The sequence below is a fragment of the Micropterus dolomieu genome, linkage group LG17, assembly GCF_021292245.1.
Source record: "Micropterus dolomieu isolate WLL.071019.BEF.003 ecotype Adirondacks linkage group LG17, ASM2129224v1, whole genome shotgun sequence".
Taxonomy (NCBI): domain Eukaryota; kingdom Metazoa; phylum Chordata; class Actinopteri; order Centrarchiformes; family Centrarchidae; genus Micropterus; species Micropterus dolomieu.
In genome coordinates this window covers 9192797-9206123 of record NC_060166.1, presented here as the reverse complement: position 1 = coordinate 9206123, position 13327 = coordinate 9192797, and the positions used below count along the sequence as shown (strand labels likewise).

The 13327-nt window shown below is 40.6% G+C and overlaps 2 protein-coding genes across 2 annotated transcripts in view; both read left to right on the top strand.

Annotated features, from left to right (window-relative positions):
• The window catches only part of acsl3a (acyl-CoA synthetase long chain family member 3a), a 30248-nt gene extending 22728 nt beyond the window's left edge, over positions 1 to 7520 (top strand). Inside the window, exons 9-15 of the mRNA XM_046073656.1 lie at positions 1340 to 1479; positions 1630 to 1802; positions 3328 to 3402; positions 3852 to 4043; positions 4245 to 4359; positions 5571 to 5728; positions 5847 to 7520. Coding sequence (XP_045929612.1) covers positions 1340 to 1479; positions 1630 to 1802; positions 3328 to 3402; positions 3852 to 4043; positions 4245 to 4359; positions 5571 to 5728; positions 5847 to 6004 — 1011 coding nt within the window. The 3' untranslated portion in view covers positions 6005 to 7520. The remainder of the gene's footprint in view (positions 1 to 1339; positions 1480 to 1629; positions 1803 to 3327; positions 3403 to 3851; positions 4044 to 4244; positions 4360 to 5570; positions 5729 to 5846) is intronic.
• Positions 7521 to 9840: 2320 nt separating this feature from the next.
• On the top strand, positions 9841 to 12100 carry kcne4 (potassium voltage-gated channel, Isk-related family, member 4). Its single transcript, XM_046074085.1, has 2 exons — positions 9841 to 9896; positions 10462 to 12100. The coding sequence occupies exon 2, from the start codon at positions 10504 to 10506 to the stop codon at positions 11092 to 11094; it is 591 nt and encodes a 196-aa protein (XP_045930041.1). The 5' UTR covers positions 9841 to 9896; positions 10462 to 10503; the 3' UTR covers positions 11095 to 12100.
• The last annotated feature ends 1227 nt before the right edge of the window (positions 12101 to 13327 follow it).

Below are 13327 nucleotides of genomic sequence, written 5' to 3'. Positions count from 1 at the left end.
CAGTTATGAAATAACTTTAATAATTGCCGTGAAGATTCTTGAGAACTTGAGATGAAGGATGACAAAAAACCCTTGACAATAGGAGATTATAATTCCATTGCTCATGCTGGTTAGACTGTACACCAACAATGTGCCCTTGACGCTGTATTCTGTCCGTCTCTCTCACACCATGAGCTCAGCCCCACCCCCAGCTCCCAGTGGTCATAGTGTAAAGGGCAGAGGGCCCCAGTGTCTGGAACCATTCACAGCTGTAAACAGAACGTGAGAAAGCCCCATGTGGTTATCCCCACGACACATACACTCATACACACTCACACATATTCTCGCACACACACACACGTACAAATTGTTTGCTGTGATATGACAGCAGGCTGCTGCATGAATCCTATGTCGACTTCCTCTCTCACTGCTTTAGCTTCACCCACACAACCATGCACAAACACACACACACACACACTGACAGACCAGATGGTTTTAATTATTTTTTTCTTTGTTTGTGCCCTTTACCCTATTTAACTATTAGTCCAGCTTTTGAAGACTGATTTGGATGAAGAAGTGTTCTTGATCTGTGGGTTTCAGTTATCTCTGCTACAGTCCCTTTGATAGTAAGAAACTCAAAGAATCAAGTCAAGTTAGGCACACAATTGTATTGTGGCCAAGGAACAAAATAACATCAATTCCTTTGATATTTCTGTTCCCAGCACGGTCCTGTTCCTGTCACCAGTTTAATCCATTTCATCCAGTTGATCCCAGACTAACAAATCCAAGCCAAATAAACAAAATTCCCTCTCATACACCCACTGTATTCTAGTACCAACCAGATCCAGCCAAAGATGCTGAGGGGCTGGTGAAAGATTTCAAGCATTTAGCTGCATAACCAAAAACTAGCTAAAAGAAGACAATCTTGGACATGGATGAAAGCTAATGTTGCTCTGTGTCAGCTTGATGTTTAATTAGGTTAGAGTTTGCTAAAATTTTAGCCACAAACTAGTGATATGTGGTGGCTGTGTGTCTTTCAGTTTTATCCTGCCCCCTAGTGGCCAAAACTTGATTTCTGCCGCTTTAAGAAATTTGTCGTTTTTCCATCTGCAATGCTAAGTGTCCTTTTCCAGTTTGTCAGAATCGCTTTTTCTTTTTTTTTTTACTTTTTACAGTAGTCAAACTAAATCATATCATATAAATCATAATCAGCTTTGTTTTGAATCATCGCAATAAAAAAAATGGCTAACAGAAAAAAGGCCCTAGTATGTAGTATATACTTTGCCTCTGTAGTTTAGATCCAGTACACTCATCACTTCTCTTTCTTTCTTTCCATTTCCGTCCCTATTTCTGGTTCCAGGAGATCATGGATCGTATCTATAAGAACGTGATGACCAAGGTGGAGGAGATGAGCTGTGTCCAGCGAACACTCTTCATTCTGGCCTACAACTACAAACTGGAGCAGCTCGCCAAAGGATACAGCACACCTCTATGCGACAAGTGTGTGGATGAGATGTTACAGTGACTTTTTTACAAGAGTTATAAAGAATTTCTTCAGTCAGTAGAAGAGCATGTTATTCTCAGGTTCACTCACTTGTGCGTTCTCCCGTCCTCTGTTAATCCACCACTGCCTTCTGTTTATCCTTCCAGGCTGGTGTTCAGGAAAGTTCGGTCTCTGCTGGGAGGTCGGACGCGAGTTTTGTTATCAGGTGGAGCGCCGCTCTCCGCAGCCACGCAACGCTTCATGAATGTGTGTTTCTGCTGCCCGGTGGGTCAGGGATACGGCCTGACGGAGACCTGCGGTGCTGGAACCATTAGCGAGCGTAAGCAGCAGTGAGAGTCGCACAGTAGTATACGGTTAGAGACAAAACAAATGGGCATAACAATACAGATATTTAGGCATATCAAGCAAATCACAAATAGAGAGTAAAGTTGGCACTAAAACCTAACTCTGTGCTTCACAACTGCTTGTCACTGTTACTTTCACTAAAATTGGTATTATAAATTAATTTATATTTAAAACTGTAGACTATACTGTACTAACTAAATATAGACTGAGACCAGAAAGTTTTAATTGATTTTTGGAATTTTGGAATTTGTGTTAAGTTACTCTTTGAGACTAACTTTGAAAACTCAGAATATCTTTGTCAGCTCAACTAGGAAACCATGAAGGAAACCAAATAGTTTTCACATCCCATGTTCATCATTTTTCCTGATAGGAAATTAGAGAAATTATTAAAAAGCCACCCTAGCAGTTTGGTTATATAGATTGCATTGTCAAGTGGTGGTTCCATCCACCACTTTGTTATTAACTGAAACATCTCACCAGTTATTGGATGGACTGCTATGACATTGTTTACCTTATGCCAGTGATGATCCTGACTTTTACGCCACCATGAGGTTGACTTTTGTGGTTTTTAGTGAAATGGCTCTTCAACTTTTGGTTATTAAATTTGAAAACCATTAATGCCATCAGGTGAAAATGTTATACCTGCTGAACATCAATCAATTAGCATTGTGATTACAAGCATGTTAGCATGCCGACGTTAGCATTTAGTTGTAGCACTGTTGTGCAGAGAGCAGCTAGCTTGGCTGTGGACTGTTAGTCTTGTTTATCTGCAGTAACCTTTTTATATACAGTGTATGGCAATAGCTCAATGTTTGAGGAAAGACATATATCAACAGTAACAACTGCTTTGTTAACTAGAACAAAATTAAAATAGTAATTTGCTCGCTAAGTAGCACATTATTTCTGAGCAATTTCGCACAGTTGCTCAGAAATAAACAGTGGAGTTTCCACAGCGTGCAAGCAGAGATAAAAAGCAGTGGGAGGACATAAAGAGGGAGAGTGAAATGTACAGCAGTGATGGGAAAATTAATGAGAGGAAAATCATAAGTAAATATATTAAAATACAGACAAATGATCCCCCCCCCCCCAAAATGCAGACATTGCAGCTATGTGCTTTACTATGTTACAGCTTCTCGTAAAGAGGGAAATCATTCTCCTATCTCTTAGTAATGTGCGTAAAAAAGAATGCTTCTCATATCTGCGGTGGTGATGGTTGTCCCAATGATCTGTTTTGAACTTGGTAGCTTATCTCTTGGCTTTCAGTGCCAACACATTTGTCAAATAGTGGAAACACTCCCAGCCTTTCCCAGGCAGACTAAACCAACAGAGCGGCCCACTGCCCGTCGTTTGAGCCAGGAGAACACTGTTTTGTGGACAGTCCTTTGGGATGGGGTTTCCATGGCGAGTCAACACGTGAGGTCAGGTTGCTATGGTAATAAATGTCATGCCTTGATGCTTGTGTGTTTCCTTATCGCGTGCGTGTGTGTTGTCTGTTCCAGTGTGGGATTACAGCACTGGGAGAGTGGGAGGGCCGCTGGTTTGCTGTGAGATCAGGCTCAAAGACTGGGAGGAGGGTGAGTGTGACTGGAAGAGGAGCTACACACAAACACACAGAGTCTATGATGAAATGATGATTCACAGGGATATACATTAAACCATGTGCCTTTTGTTTCCCGCGTGTCATCTCATCCACATGGGAACACTTTTCTGAGTTTACCAATCCATCCACCATTATTCATTTCCTGTACTAGTGAGATTGTCAGCATTTAAGGAGAGATCACTGTGGCGGGTCTATAACCTTGAGGGAACCTGAGGGATCATAACTCATTGTACTGAAGCTCCGTTCAACCTTGATACTTATCAAGTTGAGTTTACTGCTTGCTTAGCTCACAGAGCGGAAATAGAATTTCAAAGTAAACATGCTGTCAGGTTTTTATCTCCACTAAATTATTATGTGGGTGTAAATTGTTTGCTTTACTGCTGTTTGTATTTGAAGTCCACTGAATTCAAACTCTCCTTGTAGGTGGTTACCGTAGCACCGACAAGCCGCATCCAAGAGGAGAGATTCTGATTGGTGGACCCAACGTAACCATGGGATACTACAAGAACGAGGCGAAACACCAAGAAGACTTCTTTGTGGATGAGAACGGCCAGCGGTGGTTCTGCACAGGAGACATCGGAGAGTTTCACAGAGACGGGTGCCTCAAGATAATTGGTGAGGAAAGGTTGTGTGGGTGGAAGTTTAGAGGAAATATAAGTGGTACAGATGCAGATTACATCACTAGTTAGATATACACAGTTTCTTCTCCCCAGCTTCTTCCCTTCGTCTTAGGAAATACAAACATACCCACACTTGTAGAAGCGCACATGGAAACACACGTGTTATTACAGGCAGCGGCCTCTGCTGTGTTTCCAGATCGTAAGAAAGACTTGGTGAAACTGCAGGCTGGAGAGTACGTCTCCCTGGGAAAAGTGGAGGCCATGTTGAAGAACTGCCCTCTAGTCGACAACATCTGTGCCTATGCCAACAGGTGTGTGTGTGTGTGTTTGTGTGTTTGCTTGTTTGCTTGTTTGTGTGTGTGTGTTCGTGCATCGATTCAAAAGACTAGAATGTGATTCTATTGTTAATATCTGTCTATTAATATATTATATAAATATTAATGTATTTTTATTGGCTGTGTGGGCTTACATTATTAGTTAGACGCAAGAGGACCAGTAGAAGTAGTTGCAGTGTGTAAAAACTGCTCTTTTTATGGTAAAAAAGTAAAGATTAGATTAGATTCAACTTTGTTGTCATTAGGCAGAGTACAGATACATAGCTAATGAAATCACTACAACTGATCTAAGATTCTCTAGTGACAAACCCACGGAGAATTATCACCCAATTCCGCTGCTCTGTCAAGCTTTCTAGCTTATTTTAGCTAATAGTTTTGTTTTTTTAGTTTGCAAATGTACTTAAATGTTCAGTCTCATGAGCCAGCAAAGGTGGTGGCTGCTTGCAAGTAAACATGGATGTAAAGAATGCAAGTTGCAACATGTTAAGAATCGGAGTCAGGTTTGCAAAAACCAGCTTTGCAGGATAAAGGAAATGCATTCAACATGTTTGCTAAAGCTCAAGGATACACAATGAGGTTTGGTGAGAAACACTGAACGTAAACAGAAACTTTGTTTGTTTACAAGAAAACTCCACAGGGCAACTTGACACTGTTATTTACTGAAGCATATTATAAAGCAATCTGTAGTTATGTTTATTGGATTTCTTTTGACAAAAATAATTTCTGTTGGTGTATAAACTTTTCTGGCTACATGTTTGGTCACCTCATCCTGACTGATTATTGCCATAATTTTTACATAGCTTCTGTTACAGATTTACATTTACATAACAACTGATTTTGTAGGTGTTTGTGTCTCCTGCTCCATTTGATGCCATATAAAAGCCTTTTACACTAGAAGCTTTTTGATTTAGATTCTGAACAACATATTTTTGCACCCTGAAATGTTGATTCAGTTGTGTCATAGTGCAACAGAGCAATCTGTCCAGGCATGTATTATTTGTGTTTCCTTTTATGGACAATGATCACACTTGGTGAAGAATTAATGGCTGGTGCATGCTCCATCATCACATGCGGCCGAACAGTTGCCAGAAAACACACAAAGACCAGTGTTGCTTAATAACTGCAAAAGACTCTCTCTCTTTCACTTTGACACACCTCTTGTCGTCTCCCCTATTCCCACTCTGCAGTGACGAGACGTATGTGATTGGCTTTGTGGTGCCCAATCAGAAGCACTTGCTGGCTCTGGCTGACCAGTACGGTGTCCAAGGCTCATGGGAGGAACTGTGCAACAGTAAAGCCATGGAGGAGCTGGTCCTCAAGATCATCACTGAGGTGGCTCTAGCAGGTGAGATGAAGTCAAACTTTAGCTTAGAGCTCCAGACACACGTGGGTACAGATTTTTTCCATGTTGGGACCTTTTAGTGATGAGTCACAAGTTAATGTTTCGTCTCCCTCTGTTGCAGCCCAGCTAGAGCGCTTTGAGATCCCTCGCAAGATCTGTCTGAGCCCAGACCCATGGACTCCAGAGACGGGATTAGTGACTGACGCGTTCAAGCTCAAACGCAAGGAGCTGAAAACACGTTACCAGTACGACATTGAGAGAATGTACGGTGGGAAATAACGGACAGCACTGTCCGTTCTCAAAGTACAGACCAACACTTGACTCTGAACACTCCTAGTACCCTCTCACAGCTCCCCTGCATCCTTCCCCATGAACTTACGAGCCACCGTGATCTGTCGTAAATCCTAACACTCCTCTCAGAGAAAGAAGGATAAAAATAAGGTGTTACCAATTCCAACACGGAACACTTGAATTAGTAACTAAAAACTAAGTGTTGAGGAAAACGAATAAGAAACTGCCTTTCCCCTTTTTCAACCGAGGTGTATGACCTCTGTGTTGAGAATTTTTATTGTTCCAGATGTGAGTTATGAAACAGTTGACGTTGTCTGTTGAACTCTTTCTGAGTGCCACAGCAGAAGCTCAGGTCGGGTAAATAGGTTCGTTGCTTTGTGTTCACCCATGACACACTAGAGTGGTTGGTGTATGTCTAGATATGTCCCTTAGTTCAGTTTGATCCTCTTTTAAACTTTTTGCAACTTAAAGGTTTCAACTTCCTCCTTCCTGCAGGTCAGGAGACGGTTAACTCTTTTGTTTTTGTTGTTGTCAGTGGTTTATTTTGTCCCCCACCGACAGTCACACTTTGACTCCCATGGTCGTGGGAGGGCTCCAATCAGCACATCTTGATACCAAGCACAAAGTCATTTGAGGGCAAATGAGAGCGGCTTGTTAAAAATGCTAAGATCATATCAGGTGTAACAATTTGTATCTTTTCATCATCGACATTAAGGCCATTGTCCTTTTTATAGGAAAATAACAAAGATTGCACCTAATATTCTTATTTAAAAAGAAAAGAAACAAAGATGCACTGTTGTTTAGTCTATTGTATTTTCCTATCGTGATAGTACTTAATACTTTTGTATGTGCTGTACCACATTGTGCACAAAAACGCACATTTACATATTACAGCTCAAATGACTGTGTAATCATTGTCATAGTTGATAAATCATAGTAGAATATAAAAATGTATCATTTCTGTCCAAATAAGGGCATTGATTACAGATAGGACATAAATAAAACATTCTCAATGTGTGTGGCTGCACCAGTTGAAAAATGAGCCCACTTCTATAAGTGTGACTTCTGTGTGTATGGCTAACATTTGTTCTGCAGGACTGTCATTATCATCTTAAAGCCTTGTCACGTATTTCTGTCGTCGGCACAAGTATGACTAAGTGGGGCGACTCATCCATGTCCATACACAGCACAAACATGGCCCCAGCATCCCTCACAATGTGACACCTGTTGCTTTCTCTTGTGATTCTGAGTGGCGTCTTTCTAATTTCCTGACTGTTTCTCCCTAAGTGTACATATATGTATGTGGAGCCGTGCTCGGCGGAGGACGCACATGCATAGCCTCTATTTTAACTTGAGCTTTATTATCATAGACCTGTTTTGGAGCACAACTCCCTCTCTGTATTGAGAGCCTGCCTTGTAACATAAGTGCATCCAACTATTTATTTGTAATTTGCCTTTGGAAAAATACTCTAGTGACATAAATAAAGATGGTGTTTGGTCTACATGCAGGAGTATTTTATTGTTTTGGAGAAATACATTTAATGTTTCTGCCAGAATGACCAAGTCTAATTAATTTAATTTAAAGTATTACGCACTATAATTCTTCAGCCCCATTGGGTGTGAAAACGAGGCCTACGTGACCAAAAGGCAGACACATTATGGCGTTTATTTATCTGTCTGTACAGCTTTTCAATGCTCAACAAGTATGACAGTATTAAGGCGTAAATTCCCAGTGTTGTCAGACTGATCCATGGCTGTGTCTGGTAGACAGGGCTGGGCTCAGGCAGACTATCAAATTAGATCAGCCATTTGGAGATTTCATTTTTAAAAGAAAGGGAGCCACCCTTAGAATGACCAAGAAAACACTGTAAAAATCACGAACAGCTGAATCAAGTGCAAATGTAAAATTCAATAAAACAGAAAAAAAGATGTCTACCTGTGAATTTGATGCATATTACACTTTTATTATAAGTGTTGGTCTCTGTTTTTTCATGTTACTAAACCTATGCTATTTTCCTAAATCCTAGCTTTAATATACAGTAGCATTCTGCACTGGTGAAATGTAACCTACAACAAATACTCCAGTAAATCAAGTACCTGACTTAATTAACCCAAGTACAACTTTGAGCTATATACTCGAAATACTCGCTTTACTTTCCATTTTATGCTACGTTATATTACTGTCAGAGGGAGATTTTGCACTTTTTACTCCATCACATTTATTTGACAGTTAAAGAAACCAGTTACTTTTTATTAAGATTTTACATTGGAAAAAAACATGATATGCTTATAAAATACAAATGCTTTGTTCAAGACTAAAGAAGAGACGCATGCAACAGGCAAGAGCTTCCCAACCCTATTGGCAGTGTGTAATTGGGGGCCCTTGTCATGTTTCAGACGTGTATGAGTTGTTAGCAGTTACACAAAAAACTTCAACAAAAGAAAAGATTAATATCCAAATAAAGCATAAATACAAATTTGTGTAGCAGAACTTGTTGTTTTTACTAGTTTTTTGTGTTTGGAGGGGCCCAACACCTGGGCATACTGTACATATTGATACATCAGCATAAAAAAATCTAATAATGGCATGGAATCATGGTGTGTCTCTGCCTCTTTCCTGAAAGAAATAATTTGTTTTTGATTGTCGTTGCTCTGCCATTTCCACCTTGACTGTTTTGCATGATTTTATTCATAGGCTTCAGGTTCATTTGCAAAGAAATTGAAAAGTCATGTGTGATGAGATGAGGAGATGTATTTAGGCAGAGACAAACGTTGTAAACTTTCTGAGCTTAGCCCAAACCTAGGGGGGCCTCTGGGAGAATTATTTCCCATTTACTCCAGCTATATGCACTATATTTCAAGCCATGTGAGATAATAGAAAGCCTATAAATCTGTACATAATTTGGGTAAACATTAGAGTTACCTATGGAAAAAAATTATTCTCTTATTCTGTAGGGCCTACATCCAAATTTGTGTTTAATTGTTCCCCAACTGTCAACAAATATGAGAGGCAAAATTTGTCTGATGCTTTTAAGTTACATGATATAGGTAGGGTGGAATTTGGCATTAACAGCATTACTAATCTTGAAACCTATTTTTGTTACACCATGCTGGAGTAGAGTTCACAGAATGAATGCTGACAAATCTGATACATGCATGCCATAATAAGCAGGGCTGCTGTAATAGCAAATCAAGGATCCCCGACAGTGCCAAGTAAATGTGCTCTTCAATACGAACTGAATTTTAGACAAAGGACATTTACTCAGCAAACACAGTGACATCTGGTGGCCTGTTAAACTTATAGCAGGCCTTCAAGACCGTGGTGGAAGCACCTTCACACCTTACTGATTAGTAATTTTAGTCTCATGTGTGCTATAAAAGTCCAAGAAGCCTGCGTATTATTATTATTAAACCTGTATATTTGTTATACAAACAACTGTTCAGAAGTCTTAAATATAGATGTTGTTGTGCAAAAAGCCTGGATAAACTACTTAAAATACTTAAGGAAATGCCCTCATACTTATGATTATGTCTTTCTAGTGTCTGCAGCTAATGTTAGCTAGCTAGCCAACAATAAATATCATCCCCCCCCCCCCAGGACCTCTTGTAGTAATCCTTCATAAGAATCCCCTAGACATGTGAATAATGTTAAAAGATTTAAAAGGAGTTTTTTATTCCTTGGTTTTTTAACATAACGTCTCCTCAGGGCTTCCATAGTACAGGACTCATCTTACAATCTGCCCCATCATGTGACTCCTGCTGACACTCCAGGGTCTCTATATAAATAACTTCACCCATGTAGTAGTGCTGCCAAACTCCAGAAGAGCTGCAAGAAGAAACAAGCTGGAAAGGTTCACATGAGACTTACCTCTTCAGTTGGGTGAGTAGACAATGTATGACTTTGTCATTGATATTAATTTAGTTTTATTTAAACTAAATAAGTTTGTGTAGACTTTTAGTAACTTTTTGTACATGATTGCTTCAACACAATAAGTAAGCAATAAGATAACATAAGTAAAACCCTTCAAAATCAACTATATGTTTTTGAAAAATAATGAGAAATTGTTTATTTAAGCATCATGATGGAATATACCCTGAAATTGGATTTTAAAAGACTGCATGCACTGAATGTCATTTGTAAAATAATCTGGGAAAGTGAAACACTGCTTAATACATTCTTGCCATATCATTGCTTTCTATTGCAATGACCATGCCTCAGGGTGAAGTTAAAGCAAGTTTCACTTTTTGCTCTACCCAAATGAAATTCCATCATCAATTTCAAGTGAAGAGCTTGACAACATTTGTTGTGCATACTGTCACAGTTGTGGGTGTCATCACTTTGTAATCACTTATAAAACTCACGGGGAACTTGTCCATGTGCGTAAAGCGTGCGTATAACTGATACCAATGCTCACATTTGTAGCCTATGTCTGTGTCTTTTTCAGCGCACTTTGTAGGACCTCTTCATAAGCTAGACTGAAAAAGAAATGGAGCACCTGGAAAACTCCACAGCATCACCCAAACGGCTCTTCCTGCACACACAGAGCACTGCGGGCTCCCAGGCGGACAAAAGCGACGGGAACGCGTACCTGTACATATTAATAGTCATGTCTTTCTACGGAGTCTTCCTCTGTGGTATAATGCTGGGCTACTTTCGCTCCAAAAGGAGAGAGAAGAGGAGGATCAACATCTTCACGCGCCTGGTGCACGAGGAGGAGCAGCGGGAGTGGGGCGCGATGCCCAAGAAACACAGCCTCACCTTCCCCTCCGCTGTCTCGGAACTGCGCTCGGTGCAGGTGTCCCTGCCTTTCTGCGGTAACCACGGCAACCACTTTGGACCCCTCCACTACGAGGGCGCGCTGCCCTCTCCGCTCGCGTGCGCGCTGTGCACGGAGCAGAGCAGCATCAGCTCCCTGTGCTCCTCCGCGGACACGCGCTTTGCCATAGAGGAGGAGTCGGCGGAGGAACCGGGAGAGAACATGAATGGAGATACCGAGACCAGCGCAGGAAAACTGGACAAACATCAGCTGGAGAGAAAACCAGGAGGTTCAAACAGTCCACCCATCAGCAACGGTTAAATCATCTATAAAAACGCCCCAAACTAACATCCATGAAATGATATCCATGAAAGGGCTGGAAAAAGTCAAACAAGACTATGTGGCCAATGTGAGATGTATTAGATTTTAGTCAGCAAATAGCTGACAGTTCTGGGCATTGGCCCAGAATAGTTTTTGCTTGGTGTGTTTTGAACTGATTTCAGAAATGTGACTCAATGCAACACCTCACCATACCAGTAACAACATGAAACCGCACATCCTTTAGGCCTAACGTTTTTATTTTTAATTCTTCAATTGTAAATTTAAACAATAAGTGGTGAGAGTGAAACACATGAGTGTAATGGTGATTTTTCTATATCCCAGTTATATCGGGATAACCTATAGATAGTCATGTCATTATTCAGTTCAATTCTATGGTATAAAACTTTATTTATGCCTGCAAGGGCAGTTAAGTAAGCAGCAGTAACTCCCCCCAGTCAGGTCAACATACACACATCAAAGGCTATATGCTGGAATCATAAATAAATAGGCCTACATCAATAGATAAATCTGAATCTCCAAATATATCTAAAACAAGCAGTCGTACAAAAGAATAAAATAATATATCATAAATGTAATGATACTATTATAACATATTATTTCATTGTAGTATGACTTTGCTTTATTTGTTGGTGACCCCTCCCTGCCTGAGCCCCCTCCTGACGCCGCATTGAGAACCGGCTCACTGGTTTGGGCTGATGACTCACCCTGCAGGGGACTGACTGAGAGACTTGCTTTCTGGCTGTGTGGATTGAACTTGACTTCCTCTTGCCAACATGGTCTCGAGTATTGAAACGTACCTGGAACCCACTTGAAAGATTGTTTTAATGTGTTTGTTGTATTATCGTGTATTGTTCATACAAGGTCAATGATGTAGGTTAACTTGACGGAAGCAATGCTCTGTACATATTCTTTGTATTTTTCACTTCATAAGGCTTAATTTAAGATGGCATTTTTGTTTCAGCTCAAATAAATGCTTATGAATTGACACAAGCCTTATTTTCTTCTTCTTCTTTTTTGTTGTACCATGACGCTTCACCAGTGGAGGGCACTCATGTAGTGCTTTGTGTTTGTTGTTGCTTTTTACAAAGAAGGAAGATGAAAGGGAGATGAAGCAAGGGGAAAAGCGACTATTATTAACATGTTGTTATTTTTAGAGAAAGACTGCAATAGATCATGCATAATAATGCAGATAACTAAATCAGTACCCCCATGTGGCACCATGTGCCATAACACATCTTTTCTAGCTTACATCCTCGGTGAAACATTGTGTCAGACCCTCTATTTCTTACATAGAGACTAAGCAGATCAGTTAGCCCAATCATGTTTGAAGCTGACAATGCTCAAACGTTTGGTGGCAATTAGAGCCTGAAGCAGAAAGGAGATGGGTTCTTTTGTCTTTTATTAGTATTATGTCGTTGGTGTGGTGGTTTACGGTCATGCAAAAGACCCCCAAAGGGATCATGGACTCTATTTAAAGTCCCATCAGACTGGAGTGTCGCATGTTGACTGATACAGAAGACAGTCACCCAGGGTTTTCACTCCTCTTTCAGTGAACACTTTCCTTGCCCCTAACCCTGTTCCTCTAAGGCAGCGATCTGTTGTGTTTTCCCTCTGCTGCGTCACTCAACCCTGCCTCTCTCACACACACACACACACAATCATACACAAACACAGGCTATCAGCAGCGCTGCAGGCTCTCAGTCCCGCAACTCAATGCAATGACAGCTCGCCACACCAACAATAAGAAAAGAACAATAATGGCCAGTGGGAATTCACACACATCGATTTTATGACGTACATGTATTGACAGTGTAATAGCCCTTATAGGCCAGAAGGTAACTTGTAAATGTCTGCAACGGCGTGTGTGTGTGTGTGTGTGAGAATGGATTACAATCCCTTTCTCCTTTTTCATAGTGAGGCGTTTTCAATGTAGAGCCTTTGTATATAAATACCTGTGAATTGAAAGGAGCATCATTAGGCATAACACCTGGCAGGACAACAACGACATTGTCACAAACAATTTTCCTTTGAAATATATATGTATGTGAAGCTTGGGCTTTATGTTTGGAGGGCATAATGTTTAGTCTGATGGCATAAAGCTTCTTCCACTTGACTTCAGAGTCCCTTATGATGTCATTTGAGTGTCTTTCATTTTAGCACTCTACCATAAAACACCCAGCCAGCAGTGTCTCCAATCTTAAGTTCTTGGCAC